Below are 17,586 nucleotides of genomic sequence, written 5' to 3'. Positions count from 1 at the left end.
GCCAGGTTGCCTTGCCAAACCACTGACAACTCACTAGTGAAAATGGATATACATGTTACTACCAATTCATTAGCATTACAGGGCCTTGCTATGAAATTTCTATGATCAAATTTATGTCTATGTATTTCGGCTGGGTGGTCATGTTCTGTCTCATCATCCTAATGCATGCACTCGAGTTGAACTGGGGACTCTATGCTAGCAATAGGTGAGAGGGTGTAGGTGAATGATGTCTATATGATGTCCCAGCCAGCCTAGGTCCTACGGTTGATTGACATGGACAAAAAAAATCATATTTAAATATGAGCTATAGTTCGAGACACTCATATACACATTCTTCCCATACAGGTTTTGGACATTTGGAGCCAACATTTGGAGCCAAATGTTCCAAATGTCACACAGGGCCTTTTATTAACCTATAAAAGAACTGTGCAATTAAGAAATTGAAAATGTAGACAATATTTTATAGTGTGATACTAGTGTACAGCACACAGGTCCTGCTCAGCAACATATGAGTACCCAGTGCGAAGTGAGTCGCCTTGGCGAGCCAGGCAGTGAGACTCTATACATTATATGTATTCAGTATACAGTTTTGTATAATGGCAGAAGGCTGGGAACGCACTGCCGCTGCGGGGCAGTGGTGGCCTAGCAGTTAAGGAAGAGGCCCCGTAATCGGAAGGTTGTCGGTTTGAATCCCAGTCAGCCAAGGTGCCACTGAGGCGCCACTAAGCAAAGCACCGTCCCCACACACTGCTCCCCAGGTGCCTGTCATGGCTGCCCACTGCTCACTAAGGGTGATGTTTAAAAGCAGAGGATACATTTTGTTGTGTGTACCATGTACTGTGCTGCAGTTTCACTATGATAATCACTTCACTTCTGTTTTGTGTGTTCCAGCTAAACGGAATCCAAACTGATCTTCTTCGGGATCATCCACTGGCGAAGTTTGGGGTGGGTGTGTTCACAGACGGAGAGAGGCGGGGCAGAGTGATGTTATCTAGGTGGAGGGGATGGGGTTAATTCTTTTCACAGCAGGAGAGAAGCAGGGAAAACAGACAAGCAAACTGGCAACTTATTTAAAATCTAAAAATATATCGATATAAATATATTCTTAAAATAGACATCATTCAGCCCTACTAAATCTGTTGCACCCCATGACCCTTGTGTGAAATAAGCGATTACTGAAAGTGAGTGAGACTAAATAGCACATACGATACCAACCAGTGAAAACCAAACCCTTTGTCCAACAATGGCATCCTTTGTAAACAATGACATGATGTTCATAGAGGTTTTTTCTAGAATTAAATGAAAATATTAACACTTTCGCTTTTTAATAATTACTAATAATTTTACACTTTGAACAGAGTTATGGTTGGGAAGACTAAACTTAAAAAATTAATTTTAGTTTCTGTTATGCCTAAAATGTATGTACTGTACATACATACATGTACCCACACAAACAGGCATATAAATATGCATTATATTATATAACTTCATCAGACCCCTGCAGAGTGTGTCAGAATTACATAACTCAGGGTCTTGCTGGGAACAAAAGTACAATGGAGTGGCTGGATTGAGGACTCTGGAGTCTCTGAAATGCTCCTGAGTAGGAGCCTGAGAGTCTCAGTGAGAGTATCTGCTGACATAGCCCTCTGACTTGCAGTGTTCTGTGCAACTGTAAATCTCAGAGTGGCAGCTGGCCGGAACCAGTGCATGTCACTTTTTCCATTAAATAGGTTTTTCTGGAGTTCAACCACTAGTACTAGCCAATTTCTCACAGAATAACTCAAACTAACTCAGATGTGATAAAAAGAGTCAGTTCTCTTGAGCATCTATCATTTACCAAACCTGAGCGCGAGCTGATGCTCTGATCTCCAGTTCCTTTGTTTTCTCCCCAACACAGTGTGTATCTGGCTGATTACCAGGAGCATAAACACGATCCGCAAGATGAAAAGGCCAGGAACCGGCGGTCACTCGCCGCCTATACACTCAACCCATAAACAACATAAAAGGGAAACATGCTGGAGGAGATCCAAACAGGTGCTGGGCCCTCTTCCCAAACAGCAGGTCGCAGTCAGGCGTTCAGGACCTTTACGGTTACTTTATTATCTCACCCTCAAAGAAAGCGAGATAATCCCCTTCCAGGTTATCCTGTATGCCGTTTGCCAGAAATCGATGCGTGTCAGTGACAGCTGTCTGTTGGTGTTTTCATTGGGGGGAAAAAAACTGTCAGCTTCAAACAGCACAGTTCTAGGATCAGTGGGACTATGGCCACTGACAGACATCTATGGAGTTTTTTTTTTTTGTTTTGCCGTGAGCGTCTAGAGACGACTACAGTAGATAGATCTACCATCAGCTCAGTCTGAGGCTGTCATTCATGTGAATGCGGACAGTGTCAAGTAACACACACACACATACACACACGCGCACACACAGCATCTTTCAGTGTAATAGTGATATATGATACATTGAAAATCTTCTTTTTATTTATATTTGTATGTGAAAGGTAAATCATCTTACAATGCAATGTAATTATGCTAATTGCAGCTAAAGATGCTTTAATTTACCCTAAGATGTGTTATTACTGTAGACTGTCATCATTGAAACATTAGGGTATATAAATAATATAAATATTATATAGACCCAGAACAATAATAGGTAATTCTAATTTCTCTATCTATTCATAAACCTATGCCTCTCCTTACGAGATACAAATGTAATTTTATTTTTGTTTTTTTTTTAAATGGTTAAACATGTGAGTTTGAAAAATCCCTACAAGGTATCTGTTGTCTGGACTGCATACCTCGTAGGAGGTTTATGTCCCTACAAAGCGGCGTAAAACATGTACAGTACAAACTCTGCACAGTGTCAGGGTCACAGAGGGATATTAGATTGCAAGCATCTAACTGTTTGCAGACTTCAGTGACACAGCCTCTGCCGGTCGTATCTGCTGCTTTATCAGTCCGGAGCGACTCTGGTTTCTACCGAAGGCCTGGAGTCTGACAACTCTGAACCCTCAGGTAGCATCAAAGAGAGCCCCACCCCCCCCAAAAAAGGACATCAAACAATCAAACGCAGGGCCTATCTGTAAAGTTACACCTCGCACCCACTCGTGTCTGCAAGTTGCACAAGCAGCACGGTTTCCATGAGAGACGCTTTTCATCAAAGCGTTCATGGCATCCTGCTTCGACTTTGAAGTCATATTACAGGAAAAGAAAAAAAAAATCCCTGCACCACCACTACTCTGCATGACTTGGTGACTCTTGGTGTCGGCCGCGCCCGCATTCGCCAGGGCAGATGTTGTTGCGTAACTACACAAAGAGTAGCACCTGACATGGGAACGCCACAGTCCCAGCTGGTGAGCTACTCTGCTCCGTCCCGCTGGGTCGGAGCTTGGCCTTGGGCAGGGGAGATCAAAGCGAGGCAGCTTATCACCGGTGCGAAGCCACTGATCTGCGTCTGTGCCCGACCGTTCACCCACGCCGCTCACTCTCATGTTTTGTTACCGCGGCGCTCTGGCGGCGTGCACCGGGCTCCATTCATTAGGCCGACATCGACGCGAGCGGCTGGTCGGAGGAATGCCTGGCGAGTCTGAAAGTGCGCCAGGGTTCACACATCTCTCTCTCTGATAACTGCTGAGCGTGTCTGCTCATCTACTAGGCTAATTAAAGCGATTCAATTCACCAGTGGCACACATGTAAAGCACTACAAATCGAGCATGTTGTGCCACAGAACTGCATGGTTAATTACGCTTAGGCCTTGTTTTGCTTGTCATTTCAATCTGAACCTGATTAGAGAAATAATATCTTGCATGTCACTGTTAACCATGAATTCAAAATTCTGAATTCAGTGAACAAAAACCAAGCTCTGTTTTTTAAAAAACTTACTAAAATGACAGTTCCACTTTTGTTCATGCCAATTTCATGTTTATCTTAGCTGGCCAATGGTGCTTAAAATACATCAAAGTAATTAATCAAAAGAAGAAAAAAAAAAAGAATGTTATAATCACACCTTGAGAAGGTTGTGAAAACCAGGAACTCTTCTGAACCTAAGCAAGACCCTATAGACCCCACGTAAAAGAATAGGCTCGGGGGGGGCTAGAGATGGGCCTGGAACTAGAGCTTCATGATCACAATCCCCACTATTGATATTTGTGTGCAGAGGGACGAATAATATAAAAGCAGACATGATGAAACTCAGCTGGCTCAGGCCCTCTGTAGTTCCACTTGTGCATATCTTCCTTCCTTCCTCACACCATTTCCTCACAACCTGTCTGGCCATGACCTCTCTTCCTCTTTCTTTTTTTTTTTGGTCACTGAGAGAGAACCATTTCTCTCCTCGGTGAGACAGTTTGGGCTCAGGAACGAGTTTGGAGCGGCGTTCAGACAGGAAGGACCGTGTTTTTCAATCAAAAGCAGCGGTGAGGCCTGACGCTCGAAGCGCAGGACCATTCCTCGTTCATCAGAGCGTGTTCGGCACCCTGACGACCCAGCCACGGGCCCAGACGTTCACCTGACGCGATCCTGTCGAGACACAGCTGTCTAAACACTGCGTGGAATGTCAGCATCGCACAGGGACGTACCGCACTCTGCAACGTACCACAGACAATGCTGACAAAAGTGCAGAAAAGCAGGTGGAACATACATCAGGGCTTAGATAAATAAAAAAACATTTCAAAAGCCTCGTTCATATGACATCTCATATTTATAGACTCCAACTAGATACAACTAGAGTGTCCCTTGCCCAATATTGAGGATAAATAATGTCCAAAGCAAATTTGGGTAACCTGGCATAAAATCTCCTATAAAGTGAGGGCTTTGATTGAAGATGGAATAAGTCGCAGATCGACAGGGAAATAGCTCCTTGAAAAATCTCTGAAGGATCCACCGATTGGGAGTTATGTTTCTCTAGAAGGTATGTGTTCGGAAGGATTCAAACTCCCCCGGGCACTGTAACACCACAAAACTAGGGATTTGCGAAATGAGTCAAGCAATCCGCAGATATGAAATGTGCTCACTGTTCTAAGAATTACCAATTAACCCCCAGCTAGGGCTCATTGAAAGGGACATATTAACGCTGATTTGCCTAGTCTATTTGCAGACTCAGACTGCAAAATAGTCTGATTATATTGACAAGTTGAGTTATAACTTCAGTTCACTTCTTGCTATTTGTTTTGTAGGGAAGGATTCAGCCCCTGAATTGAGATACACATTGGGTCTGAGTTAGGACTGGGCAATAAAACGATAAAGATAATTATTGCAAAATAGGTTTGCCTCAATAGGAAAACAATGTCGATATAAAGTCCATAGCACTCATTCCGTCCACCTTTGATTACACAAGAAATCAATGATAGTGAACCAAGACAACTCAATCACCCACAATGCTGTTAGTACTTAAAGCAATAGGCCCATTTTGTAACACTGTGATTGGAAGCATTTTCATCCCTTCGAACCCCCAGACCCAAGCAAGCGCTGGTGTTTCCACTAATACAGCTAGCACGATATCTGCACTATAACAGACCCTAAATTTATGTCAGGGCCATGACAGCACAGGGAATGGCTCAACATAATGTATGGCTCAACATAAACAAGGGTTTAATACAAAATAACATAAAAACACACAGACACAAAATGGGGCAACATGAAATCCTGGTCTAGAGTACCGTAAAATGTTGTGTCATCACATCTATGTTCAAAATTGTATTATATATTGATATCGACTGATATAAAAAAAATGTGATAGAATTTTTTTCCATATCGCACAGTGTATGACTCCACATTTCCTGATGAGAAAAGTGTGATGTGTTGTCTTGAGTGGACCATGTATCTGTGGGTCAAGCCTAAGACCGTTGCAGGTGAGCCACAGGCAAAGCAGCGGTGTTTTGTCTGTCTGATGAACGTTGAGGACATGAACCCAGTTCTTAATCTAATAAGAGACCCCCCCCCACCCGTCTGAGTCTGGGGGCGAGGTCGCCCACTTCTAACCTCACTTTTAACTTACACATGTTTCTGCATGCTGTTTGCAGAGCTTCTCATCTGCATGCCTCTTGAAACCATCTGCAGATGAATGCTGGACCTCCAAAGGGGGCAAGTCGGTCGTATTTCAAACCGCAAGCAACAATCACTCACCAATGTAATGCATTGGAAAGGACAATATTTGACTTCAAATTACTCTAAGAGGTGGAGTGAGATGGTTGGAAGCACATCTGCTACAGTACGGACATTATGAAGTTTGGAAGAGGGCAGTTACATAGGGAGATCCGCAGACGTTGACCTTTCTAATGACAATCAGACACTTGACTTAATTCAGACTCTTGTAGAGTTTAGGGCTGCAGCAGACCACCCTTGAGTTTTTTTTACAACATTCTCTCAACGTCTTCACATTCCAGATGGTTTTGGAGGCCCAGACAGCCCTGTGTGAAGGATCAAATCAAAAGCATCCATCGAAAGAAACATTGAATTTTTCTCTTTCGCTCTCTCTTCTGCTTTGTGTCCAGAATATTTCCCATGGGGTAACTCATTTCTGAGGCTCCTGGATAACCATATGAAGCCACATCAGGCTGTTAAACTGAAGTAAACCCAGATGGAATGGTTCGCCACAACACTAAACAGGACAATAAAGTTTGAATGAATCTGAAAGAGAGCGAAAGGCTTCAAGAAAAACAAAAGAAATAGGGAGAAACTTGCTTTCTCTCACCTTCATTCTGGCTATGCCAGAACATTTGAACACATGTTCAAAACAAGCTGAGGAGTTTCAGATTTTGAGGCAAACCTAGGTAAAAGCGGACTCTTTGCAGCATTTTTCGACCTCTGGGGTGAACAGACTGTAGAAAGACATATGTGCCTATAAAATCTCCCAAAGTTTGGACAATGTATTCATCTACATTTCAGCCGGAAAATGCACACTGGAGCCCTTCAGACTAGCAGCCCTGATGAATCCAGTGCCAGCCTAATGTGTTGGAGACATAATTCCTCCTGTCAGGGGCCGTCAACAAATATGTACTCAAATATTTGAACAGATTTCTTAAATTATACCCTTGCCCAGGCCTGGGTATGTGGTATTGCCGCTTGAGCAACTGTTGGAAGATCTTGTCTGAGACACCGCAAATGTAATCCCAGTCTTAAGAATCCAGATAGCTTCACCAGTCTCCGTAATACCCCTGTACCACACGGTGTAAGTGGTAAGCTCCTTTAGTGCATGCAAGCTCCAATGCAAACATTCGTAAAGGAGGTATCTGCTAAGCATTAGACGGTCCATTTCTGTCTATTTGCAGACCCTTCTCTGAACATTTTCCCATCTAACGTTGCATATGTATCTACAGTCAGAATTTCTTTTTGGACTGTATGTGTATACAACCTAAGATTATCTCAAAAAAGGTTATTTCACTGGCAACTGGACTTGTTATGGATCCTTGACAACGTTTCGCCCTTCAAATCCACAGAGCTTTCTCAAGTCTGTAGTCTTTCCAGAGAAAGCCCTCTGGAATGGAAGGGCGAAACGTTGTCAAGTCCGGTTGCCAGGGAAATAACCTTTTTTGACATAACCTTGACCTGGATGACTGAAAAATTTCACAAAAATTTTGCTAACATAAGATGACATGGATGTTATGGAGACTTGACAGTTATGTGTAATGCTGCCTTACTTGACAGAAGTAAAACAAAAAACCTAAACAACCTGTGTGATTAGGGCCAAAAATTCGCTTTTTGCTTCCTGAGTACTTTGTAAAGATCAGACTGCTGTCATTAAGCCACCTGTTAAACTGGACCCAACCCCAATCCAACTCCTTCATGCATGAACAGATGAAAGTTCAGGTGTGTATGACACACAAGTTGCCTTTCGGCCAAAAAACAGGCCCGGGTAATGTCTTTTCTTTTCTTTTTTTTTTCTTTTTTTGGCAGGCCTGGATAGCCTTTCATCACCTTTGTTTTCTAAAGCATGTGTAAGACTTGTGGAAAATTCACCAGTCTCTTGGGTCCATGAATTCACTCGATATGCTTGATTACTGATCCCTCTCAAGTCATCGGGTTCACAGCAACATGTTGAGATTGTGAAATTGTCCCATTCTGCAACAACTATTCCCAGGATTTGTTGCATAACCCCCAGCTATTGTAAAAATCAATTCATTCATTAATAAATACCTTTCTAACTTAGAGTCATAAACTGGTTAGCAGGATTGTATTGGCCATGGTGCATTGTAAAACACTGCCAACAGGCAAACAGGAACCAGCTCCCAATGGGGCAAAGTGGGCATGTTCAGCGAAGAATGTAAACAAATATAATTCAAAATTTTAACTGGCTGTGTGAATAAGCCAAGAGCTACTTAGGGGCCTGGAACGTGGGAAAATAAAAACATGCATATTGCACCACCCCACACACAAAACACACACTGAAATGCTGAGATCCAACTCATTGTGGACTGGATCAAATTCAGCTTCCTGCTAGTAGTGGAAAATACACAGTCAAACTTTGGTTGAAGTCTATTAAACAAATAAAACTACAATTAAATATGAAAACACACCATTGCTACATGGTCTTAAAATAAAGTGATTTGCTGACTTCAGTGGTCCGGTTTTCTCTATTTTTCCAGAATTTCTGGGCATGCAAGAGCACATTTTGTACAGCACTTTGGTCAAGTTTGGTTGTTTTTAAATGTGGTCTATAAATAAACTTGACTTAACTTGACTTGAACATGAGTGTCAAGGTTTCTATGTTGTCTTAGATTATAAAGACATCTTCTCTGGATTCTTTAGCCTCCTCCGCAACACTTATCCCCTAATAACTTCTGAGCGGCAGTGGGAAGTTTTGCTGAAAAGTTCTCCAGCTGTAGGAGGGAGGTCACACACTCTCCCATAATCTCTCCCATAATAATGACTGTGCGAGTCTCACTAAAGGGACATGTCCATCTCCCTCAGAAGGAGGGAGGGCTTTCCCCGCTGGTCAGGACCAGCCACCATAAGTAGCCGGCTGCGCTTGGGGGATTTGCGTGGTGGAGCGTGTGATTTCTGGGGATATCCGGATGCCGGGAGAAGTGGGAGGAGATTTCTTGCCGATTTTTTTCGCCCTTTGTCCTGAACCCAGAGGACCACTTGTCTTTCTCAGGAAAGTAGGGACAGTAAACTGTGGTCGCGGGCTCGGGGGAGGTGAAACCTACTCTGCTTCCTCAGCACATCTGCTTATGGGCCTGGAAGGCTTCGGCAGAAACATCCTGTTTTCTGGCCCTATCAGCAAACACCTTGACCCCCTTGGCAAACACCCTCGCGTTCACTTCCCAGAGCACAATCGCTGGGTCTGGTGATCTAGCAACTTGTCCAGTAGAGGCGTGAACCTTCACTGGTCTCACGAGTCTATTACAATTATCAATGCATCGGCAAACGTGCGCAGCTACAAAGCGCACCAAAGACGTGTATGGCGTTCAGCGGGCTTTTGTTTTGAAAGTTATGTTCAAGGACTTAATTCTACCAGGGGAGAGGCTGTTCTCCGGTCAAGCAGCCAGTCACTACCAGCACTTCTTTTTGATTCAAAATTTTATGCCACTTCCAGAAAATCACCAAGAACCGTCATTATGATACTGCATCGATGGAGAACAGTCCACATCTGCATCGCAATGCATCGATTATCATATTAACACCCCTATAGTCCAGGCCAATTGCTAAATCATAGTGGGATCTCCATAAACAGAGAATTCTGATATTAGCACAAGGCAATGCAGACATGCTGAGTTTCGCTCAGCCACACCCACTAACATAACTACAGTGATTATCAGGGTGGAGTTTAAATGGCTGCTGGCAATAACATCACTGTGACAGATCTGTCTCTACAGTTTAGCGCGAAAAGGTGTTGGCAGAGAGATCCAACGTGTTCAGTCACACAGGCAATGCTGTACGTACCACAGGTGGAAACACACTCTGCGCACACATCGCACACACCCTCTGGTCCACTGCTCGCTCACACACTCTCAGCGCCTGTGTGAACCCGAGCCAGCGATCTTTACCCCCCGACTGCTGTAACTCAGCCATCTTCCCCTTGACTAATGACCGCTGTCAAGCAGGAGGAAATTAATATCGGTCTGCGCCTATCCCCCAAAAAGCAGAGCGGAACGGAGGAAAGGGAAAGAAAGAGTGCACACGGTGTAGCAGCCCACTTCTCAGCTGCACTTGCCCTACCACCTTGCTGAGCATGCTCAGATCAAAGGCGGCCCAAGCCCAGCCTCAATTAACAGAGGGGTAGGCCTTGTTGCCCCGTGCACACGAAACAATGTGTTTCTGATTCTCCAGCAGCTTTGGCCTTTGTAGCTTAATTAAAAAGGGCTTGTCTCCAGATTACTGAAATATCGAGTTTCCCAAGTCCCAAAAGCAGCAGCACACCAGGCCAACAATCCAAACTCCCACTCCCCCAACACCAACATAACCACCCCCAACAACACTCCATTTGTCTTAGTCGTCTTTTCTTGCCTACTTTTTTTTTTTTAAATATTCAGCTGAGATAAACGTGTAATAGGATCCCGCATCTGTTAAAAGTACCAACTTGTCAACATCTTCTCTGATCAAGAGGAACTCCTGAAACATCCAAACAGTTCTAGCATGCTGGCACCCATTACTCATGCCCACGCATAAACACCCACATGCAATCACTTAGTAGCAAGGAGAAATATTTTTAAACATAAAATATCTTTCATATATTGCATGATACTGTGAACTTTTCAATGTTTCAATTGTTCGAATTTACCACTGCATATTTTGAGGCATAATTATTTATATAAACATTTATATAATGAATGAAATGATGGATGAAATAGGCTATCTATCTGTCTGTCTGTCTGTCTGTCTGTCTGTCTAAGCATTCCTCTATTTTGTATTATTTGATGGGCAGATAACTAGCATGGATTGTCGTTTAGATCCCATGTGTCTCACAGTGACACTGTCCTGCTGTCATAACACCCATGAGCTCAGATCTCCTCCTGCTCATTATGGGATCATGAAGGACTGTTTTGTTTGTGAAATTTTAGAAGCATCAGCACTCATCTTGCCTAACCCTCAAGGTTAATGGCTGACCTGAACGCAGTGTGAACCGTTCACAACAAACAATGAACAGAGACCAGGGGGCAAAGACAATGATCCCCCCTGTCTGCCATCCACTCTTTATTACCAGACATCTATATTAGGCCATTAAGGAGATTACACTAAAAGTATGAGTTTAAGAAGCAGGGCTATTCATGGGTACAGAAGGCAGCTTGTTCCCTCACATCTGACTCTCGCACAAGCAGCCCGATGAACTGCAGTCCCCAATCCATCAAGAGCCTGACCGCGGAGGAAATTAAGAAACTAAGTGTCCTCGGAGGACTCATTAATCCCCGCGCCATAAAAAAAAAACGGCTAATCTTCCTTTGGGGAGCAGCAAAATAACAAACAAGCGACCTGTGCTGAAGTTGTAGGCAGAATGACCTCAGAGTCACACAACTTAGCGGTTTCCGCGATAGTACAAACATTTCGGTCAATTGCAGGTAGCGCGTTTCTGAGTCGCCGTCCCAGGGGACAGACAGGGGGCAGTGGTTAATCTTTAACAAGTATTTCTAATGCAGAATTTACTGCGCTTTCACGGCAAAGAGCCCCAACACAGTCAGACTAATTGTGTAGAGACGGCTGAACTCTGTTTAGACAGCTTTCGAAAGGCTTAAGGTACAAACTTGGTGGTTCTCTATCAAAGCTATGTAAATACAGGAAGGTGATCTGGCCAAAGGCAAACAAAAACTAGATTTGCACTTTACTGCAGATTAACATGAAAGTGCGATCAGTGCTAAGCGGAGGACAAGTGTATTCGTTTTCTGTTTTGGGTGAAGGGGTCATATCCACGGTTAGAAATTCTATCTCCGATTGGTCACGGCTGCTTGTGTGTCTGTGGTCAGCGCTGGCCTTTCATTGGCCGGCCTTGTGATCTCTTGTCCACTGGACCCATGACAAGGATGACTGGAAACGAGTAGAGTGCACTTTCACAGTCCATTTAGCATGGCCCAGTGGGAATGTAAAGATCAAACGCTACCGACAAACAGCGTGCCGATACCAGCAGTGATGAAAGACTGGTTTTAAATTTTAAAAAGGGTCCTGAACAAGGTAACATGTCAAAAGGCTGTAAAAAGCAACAAGATGTTATTCAGAATAGACTAATTCTAAACTCATGACACATGATTCTCCACGACGACACAGGAGAGATGCAGGAAGCCATGTGCAGGAAATCCCATAATTGTGTTGCTAGCGATGCTTTAATTTCGAGAGACTGAGTCACGGAAGTGCCTATGCAACACCACTTTCCCTCGGTTTCCACTCCTCCCATCAGGCTCCTCCTGGTTTGCATTAGAGCACAGGTGAATGGTAGGACATCTGCTAGCTCTCCCAAACCCTGCTGATTTGCTGATGAGGCTGTCGCTGTTGACTCGCAGATGTTCCTTTACAGCTCTGAGCACATCACTACCTGACTCGGCTGAATGTCCTTGTGATTCACACACACAAACTCCAAGGGCCAGGTGTTCTGGCTGAACAGACGGAAGAAAAGGAGGATGAGGGTAACAGAGAGGAAAGAAACTGTGAGGATAGCAAGAAGAACATGAGAAGCGATAGAAGACAGAAAAGTACAAAGTGATTAGATCACATTATTGATCAAAAAAAGACAGTGTTAGACAGACAGTCCCTCACTTCCTTTTAAGTTCTTTATAGAGACCTGTGAAATGGCACTATATATATGTGTGTGTGTGTGTGTGTGTGTGTAGCAGTTGTTTTACTGGTACAATCTTTCAAAGTGAAAGAAATATTTGTTATCATGTGAACATTTTCACGGGCCCATTCAGTGTAGTTATTCCATTAATAAAATATTGTTACTTAATAGTACAAATGGGCCGTCTGTGAGCTTCAGACTTGCCAGGTTAAAAGGTTAATGAGCATTTATCCCATGCGACGACGTGCACATTCATTAGATGACCTTGTTGAACTCTTATGGAACTCCAGTCTATCTGGAGTAACCAAGTGTGTGGCTTAGAGCCATGTTGTACACTAGAGGCAAATTCATTTAAAATACACAGCTCTTTCGAAATGTTTTTACATGGAAACCTTAGGAATATAAGTGTTATGTAAGTGACTGGGTAATGAAAGTGAAGAACAGCACACGGTGCACAAAATGAAATGTGCCCTCTGCATTGAACGCATCACCCTTATTGACCATGAAAAGCACCCAGACAGCAGTGTGTGGGGTTGCACCTTTAGGGTTCAGGACTTGAACCTGCAACCCTTTGATTTTGAGTCTACGTCCTTAACTGCTAGACCTCTGCACCACCACAACTGTATTACAATGAAGTGTAATGCAACAACACACACTGTAAATATGAGTTTATAAGTTTCATTAAAGGCATCACCACTTGCATTTATCACATCATCACAGATTCGCTGCATCCTTTCTAGCAATTTTTAGAAATAACTTGTGTCATACACTGATGCATCATATGTATGTGTAACTGTATGTATGTTTATAGTCAAATTCATTTTGGGTGGGGTTGTGCTTTTTTATTTCCTCTGTCCAGCATTCAAATGGACATATATCTTAACATTCTGCTATCCAAGGATACATTTTTTTGTTTTTCTTTCTTTTTTCTCTCCTTCTCTCAGCTCTATGTTCTGTTCTAAGTGTATATCTTTGTAATATTGAATATTGAATAAACTGATAATTGGAAAAAAAATATATATAGACAGCTCTGTATACTCACTTCCAGTTATGGAGTAATTTCCCCAAGACCACCCACCCCCCAATACAGCAGCCAGCTCCAGCTTTGCCCCACTTTGCTTGTTGAGGAGTCTCCAGTCGTGTTTACATTCCTCACACTCCCAGGCAGCCTGTCGGCATGCTGGACCGTGTCATCCCCTCCCCTGTGTCCCCAACTGGGCCAGTGTGTACAGCGCGTCCCCAGCCCCTCCTGGTCTTTGTGCAGGAGATGGCCTACTCTGATACGCGAGCTCCTCAATGAGTTCCATCCCAAACAACAGGATATGAGTAAGCTTCACAGGATATTTTAATTAGGCTGCAAAGGCTGCCAGTTGTCTGCCCTCTTCCGGTAAACAACAAAACCGACACACAGTTCCGAAGAAGATCCCAGATAGTGTTTTGATGAGTGCTCTGCTGCCAAATAAAACAGCAGTCTCCTATGTAGTTACATCCCTCCAGTATTCCAAAGTCCTCACTTAATTCGTGCTCATATTCGCATCAAGAGAAGGTCATTTTAGGTCATCCCTGCACCACCGGGCAGAGGAGCACTGCAACTAAAAACCTGTACCATGCCATAGTTCACAGGATCTGGGATCGAATCGACACACCTCCACAGACTCAAAGTATACTCAACCAATTCAACATAATCAACAGAACATATTTGAATGGGAATATTGCCTGAATATAACACAACCGACCGGATTTGAAGAATCCGTAGAAAATATCATATTTACTGGTATTTTTTATTTTTTTTTTACAATTTATTGTGAGGTGGGCAAAGATTGTCTTATATTCGGAAGAACATAGTGTCCTTGAACCAGGGTGCAGCTGTAACTATCACTCTAGCCTCTTCCCTGTTTTAAAAGGAGTCGCTGTTGTGGTGAGACAAGCGCACCTTTGTTCCCAGTTGCACAATGACAGAATGAATATCAGCAAATAATCAGCACGTTTGGATGTTTGTTCTTCTCCCAGCAGTATAATGGAGTGCATGATGGAAGTTAGATTATGACATGACACGGGAAACTGTAACTCGCGGCCAGCGCGTTTGTCTCTGGATTTGGGTAGCTGCCAAGTTGGAAGAGAGAGTGGCACTTCGTTCGAACACAAATCACCTTTGCTGACTGTCAATCCCGCCGACGCGTGACAGCGGCTGTCAACAGGCCGCAAAGCCAGCTGGGTATCGTCTCAATCGGCAGAGACATGGGCTGGTACAGGGATCTGTGGTAGGCCATTGGACCGGGTTGTGCTGGCACGTCAACATGATACTTTTCTTTTTCCGCACGGAGATATCCAGCAGCAAACACCAAACATTACAGACGTAGCGTCTTGCACAATCGCACTGGGTTCATTCAAATTGCGCCCGACTCCATTCAGCTTCACCCTACACTCAACCTTTCAGCCGTCAATCATTCGAAGCCAGGAACAGTGGCTCACATCCCACACATTCTCTCTATAATACAAGGATTATCCTCACAGGATGAGCTTGCAGCCATGGGTAACTAATTGCCCCCCCCCCCCAAAGACAGGTTGGGACAGGTAATGCATTTCCATGAAGGCTCCACAGCCGCCACCTTTCCTCCCTGATGGCACTCCGAAGAGAGTTCACAGATCACCCTCCAGCGCACCCTTCCAAATGTCGCCGGGGTGGCTGTCGATGCCAAGAGACTCTTCCTTCTTCTACAATCCGGAGAGCCCTGCAGCGGTCACGGGTGTGCGGCGGCGGCAGAGTTACAAGGCGTTTAGTGCAGGGAGTGACTGACCCCTTCTTTGAAGTTTGCACGCATTTCCTGCAAGAGTTCTTGTGCACATTAAGGTCTGGATGAGGGGGGGGGGGGGGGCCAGGATACTGTCAGAAGCCAAAAAGTATGTGAAACAATGACTGGGAATGTCTAAGCAAACAGGAAAGGCTTTGTCATTGTACGGGTTTCGCAATGTAGGCCATCTCAGCTTGAAATATTTGGCGGGAATATTTGAATTGCAAAAATCTTCTTTCATTTGCTGGTTTAGTGTTCCAGCCGCACATTTTAAAAACGTTTCTAGAAAACCTGGCAAGAGATCGTCTGGTATGGGAAAGCATTTAAGACGTGCATGGCTTATTTAATGCTAGAAAAGTGGGTTCTGGGAAAAATCTGAAGGGCACACCAGCGATCTAGAAACAGTTTTCAACTCGTGGGGGGGGTGTTGGAGGGGTCATGTGCAGGTCATGTCACTCAGGCTTCTCGGGTGTCTGAGAGCACTGTACATTACCCAGCGCAGGTTGTTTCGAAGATATGGCTGATAACATTGTCGGCAGAAAAGTATGTACACCCGCAGACATGCCGCTTCGCTCACCGCGCCACGTGGTTTTCAGTTACAAAAATGAATTAAAAAAAATTGTCATTGCAGTTTTACCTTCTTCAACTAGCACAAATGTTCTCAACTGCAGAAAGATCTCTGCAAAGCTTTTACAGTGACAGGCTTATACTAGCCAACAATTGCTGCTGATATGCAGATGCAGATGTTATGCAGATATTCCATCATTAACAGCCATTTCCAGCAACAATTGATTTATCTGGACATGATTTTACATCAATTTTATTGTTATGAAATTATTTTCCAAAACAATCACATTTCTAAACTTTGCTTTAAAATGTTTCATAAGTGACCATAAAGATATTGACATCTGTTCAACTTTTACTGGCTAATACGGTCAACTAAAAGACATACTTTTCCCCGACCATCCGCTTCATTATTCAAAACTGAGAATGTGAAAAATCCGGAAAAACACTGTTTTTTACCCCCCAGGATGACACCTGCTACAATTTCACCCAGCAACACCTGTCAGAGCTGTAGCTGGTAAAAAAAAATCTAAACTTCACAGCTGTATCACTGTATCCCCCCCGACCCAAACTGACCTTCCTGATCTTATTCTCCTCTGTCTCGCCACTGCGTCCCGGCACTGTCCTCCGATCCTGGTACTCGCTTTTGAGTGACAGCTGGCAGGAGAGCAGAGGTGACTCTGTGCCCTTCAGTTGCGGGGTCTGGGGGGTGTAGCCCTGCGGCACACCGGTCCTGCCCAAGTTAGGGATGGGGTGAGCAGTGTGGACTGGTTTGGAGCCCACCGCTGGCTGCCTGAGCTTAGATGCTACCCCGACTACCGGCATGGTCCAGTCAGAAGAGAGGAGAAGAAGAAAAAAAAAAAAAAAGATACTCAAAATCCCGGAGACAGTTTTCCAGACGAGCGCAAAGCAGTGGAAACAAGATGCCAGCGTCTCCTCCTGATGTGTGGGGGAGCGTCAAGGAGGGACTGACTGACTCTCAGGCAGTCATTCTGAAGCCGACAGCGTGCTCAGAGAAACTGAGAAGGCTTCTCCGGCGCTCACGCCCCTCGGCCCTGCCCTCCTCCCTTGGCTCTTCCCGCACTCCTCCCCTCACAGTCTACTACGAACCCAAACAGTCCTCCATGCTCACTGGCTGTGATTACAGAGACCTGTCTACAGCTCTCTCTCCCCTCGCGCTCTCTTTCTCTATTTCACTTCGCTTTTATTTCATTCTTTTTCGTTCTAAAACATGAAATGTGTCTTAAGAATCTAGTGGGCGAAAGTCGAAGGATGGGCAGCGTACGGCTGCCAAGCACCAGCTATTTCACCACATATATCAAAAATATCAAAGTTTCCTTGAGATGGTATTTTGATGATTCAAAAAGCTGCAATGGAAACACTGCAGAGATATTCTAGACCAATCCTGGATAAGTCTACAAAAAAAAACAAAAAACGGGATTTTGGTTTAGAAGACAGTGAGTCACAGATCACCAAAGAGAAATTTTCTTCCTGGCACTCTGCCGTTTCCAACCCGGCTTTTCAACATGCC

At 44.1% G+C, this 17,586-nt stretch overlaps 1 protein-coding gene across 5 annotated transcripts in view; it reads right to left on the bottom strand.

Moving 5' to 3' along the window:
- nav3 (neuron navigator 3) overlaps positions 1-17,012 on the bottom strand; it is a 128,252-nt gene extending 111,240 nt beyond the window's left edge. For 3 of the 5 annotated variants that reach the window (XM_028954007.1, XM_028954008.1, XM_028954009.1), the window contains exon 1: positions 16,632-17,012. In XM_028954007.1, the coding sequence (XP_028809840.1) occupies positions 16,632-16,880 (249 nt within the window). In that variant the 5' untranslated portion in view covers positions 16,881-17,012. The remainder of the gene's footprint in view (positions 1-16,631) is intronic. The other 2 variants (XM_028954010.1, XM_028954011.1) reach the window with 1 other exon arrangement.
- Positions 17,013-17,586: the final 574 nt, after the last annotated feature.

The sequence above is a fragment of the Denticeps clupeoides genome, chromosome 15 (genome assembly GCF_900700375.1).
Source record: "Denticeps clupeoides chromosome 15, fDenClu1.1, whole genome shotgun sequence".
Classification (NCBI taxonomy): domain Eukaryota; kingdom Metazoa; phylum Chordata; class Actinopteri; order Clupeiformes; family Denticipitidae; genus Denticeps; species Denticeps clupeoides.
Note: the sequence above shows the minus strand (reverse complement) of the source record. Positions and strands in the feature narration are given on the sequence as shown.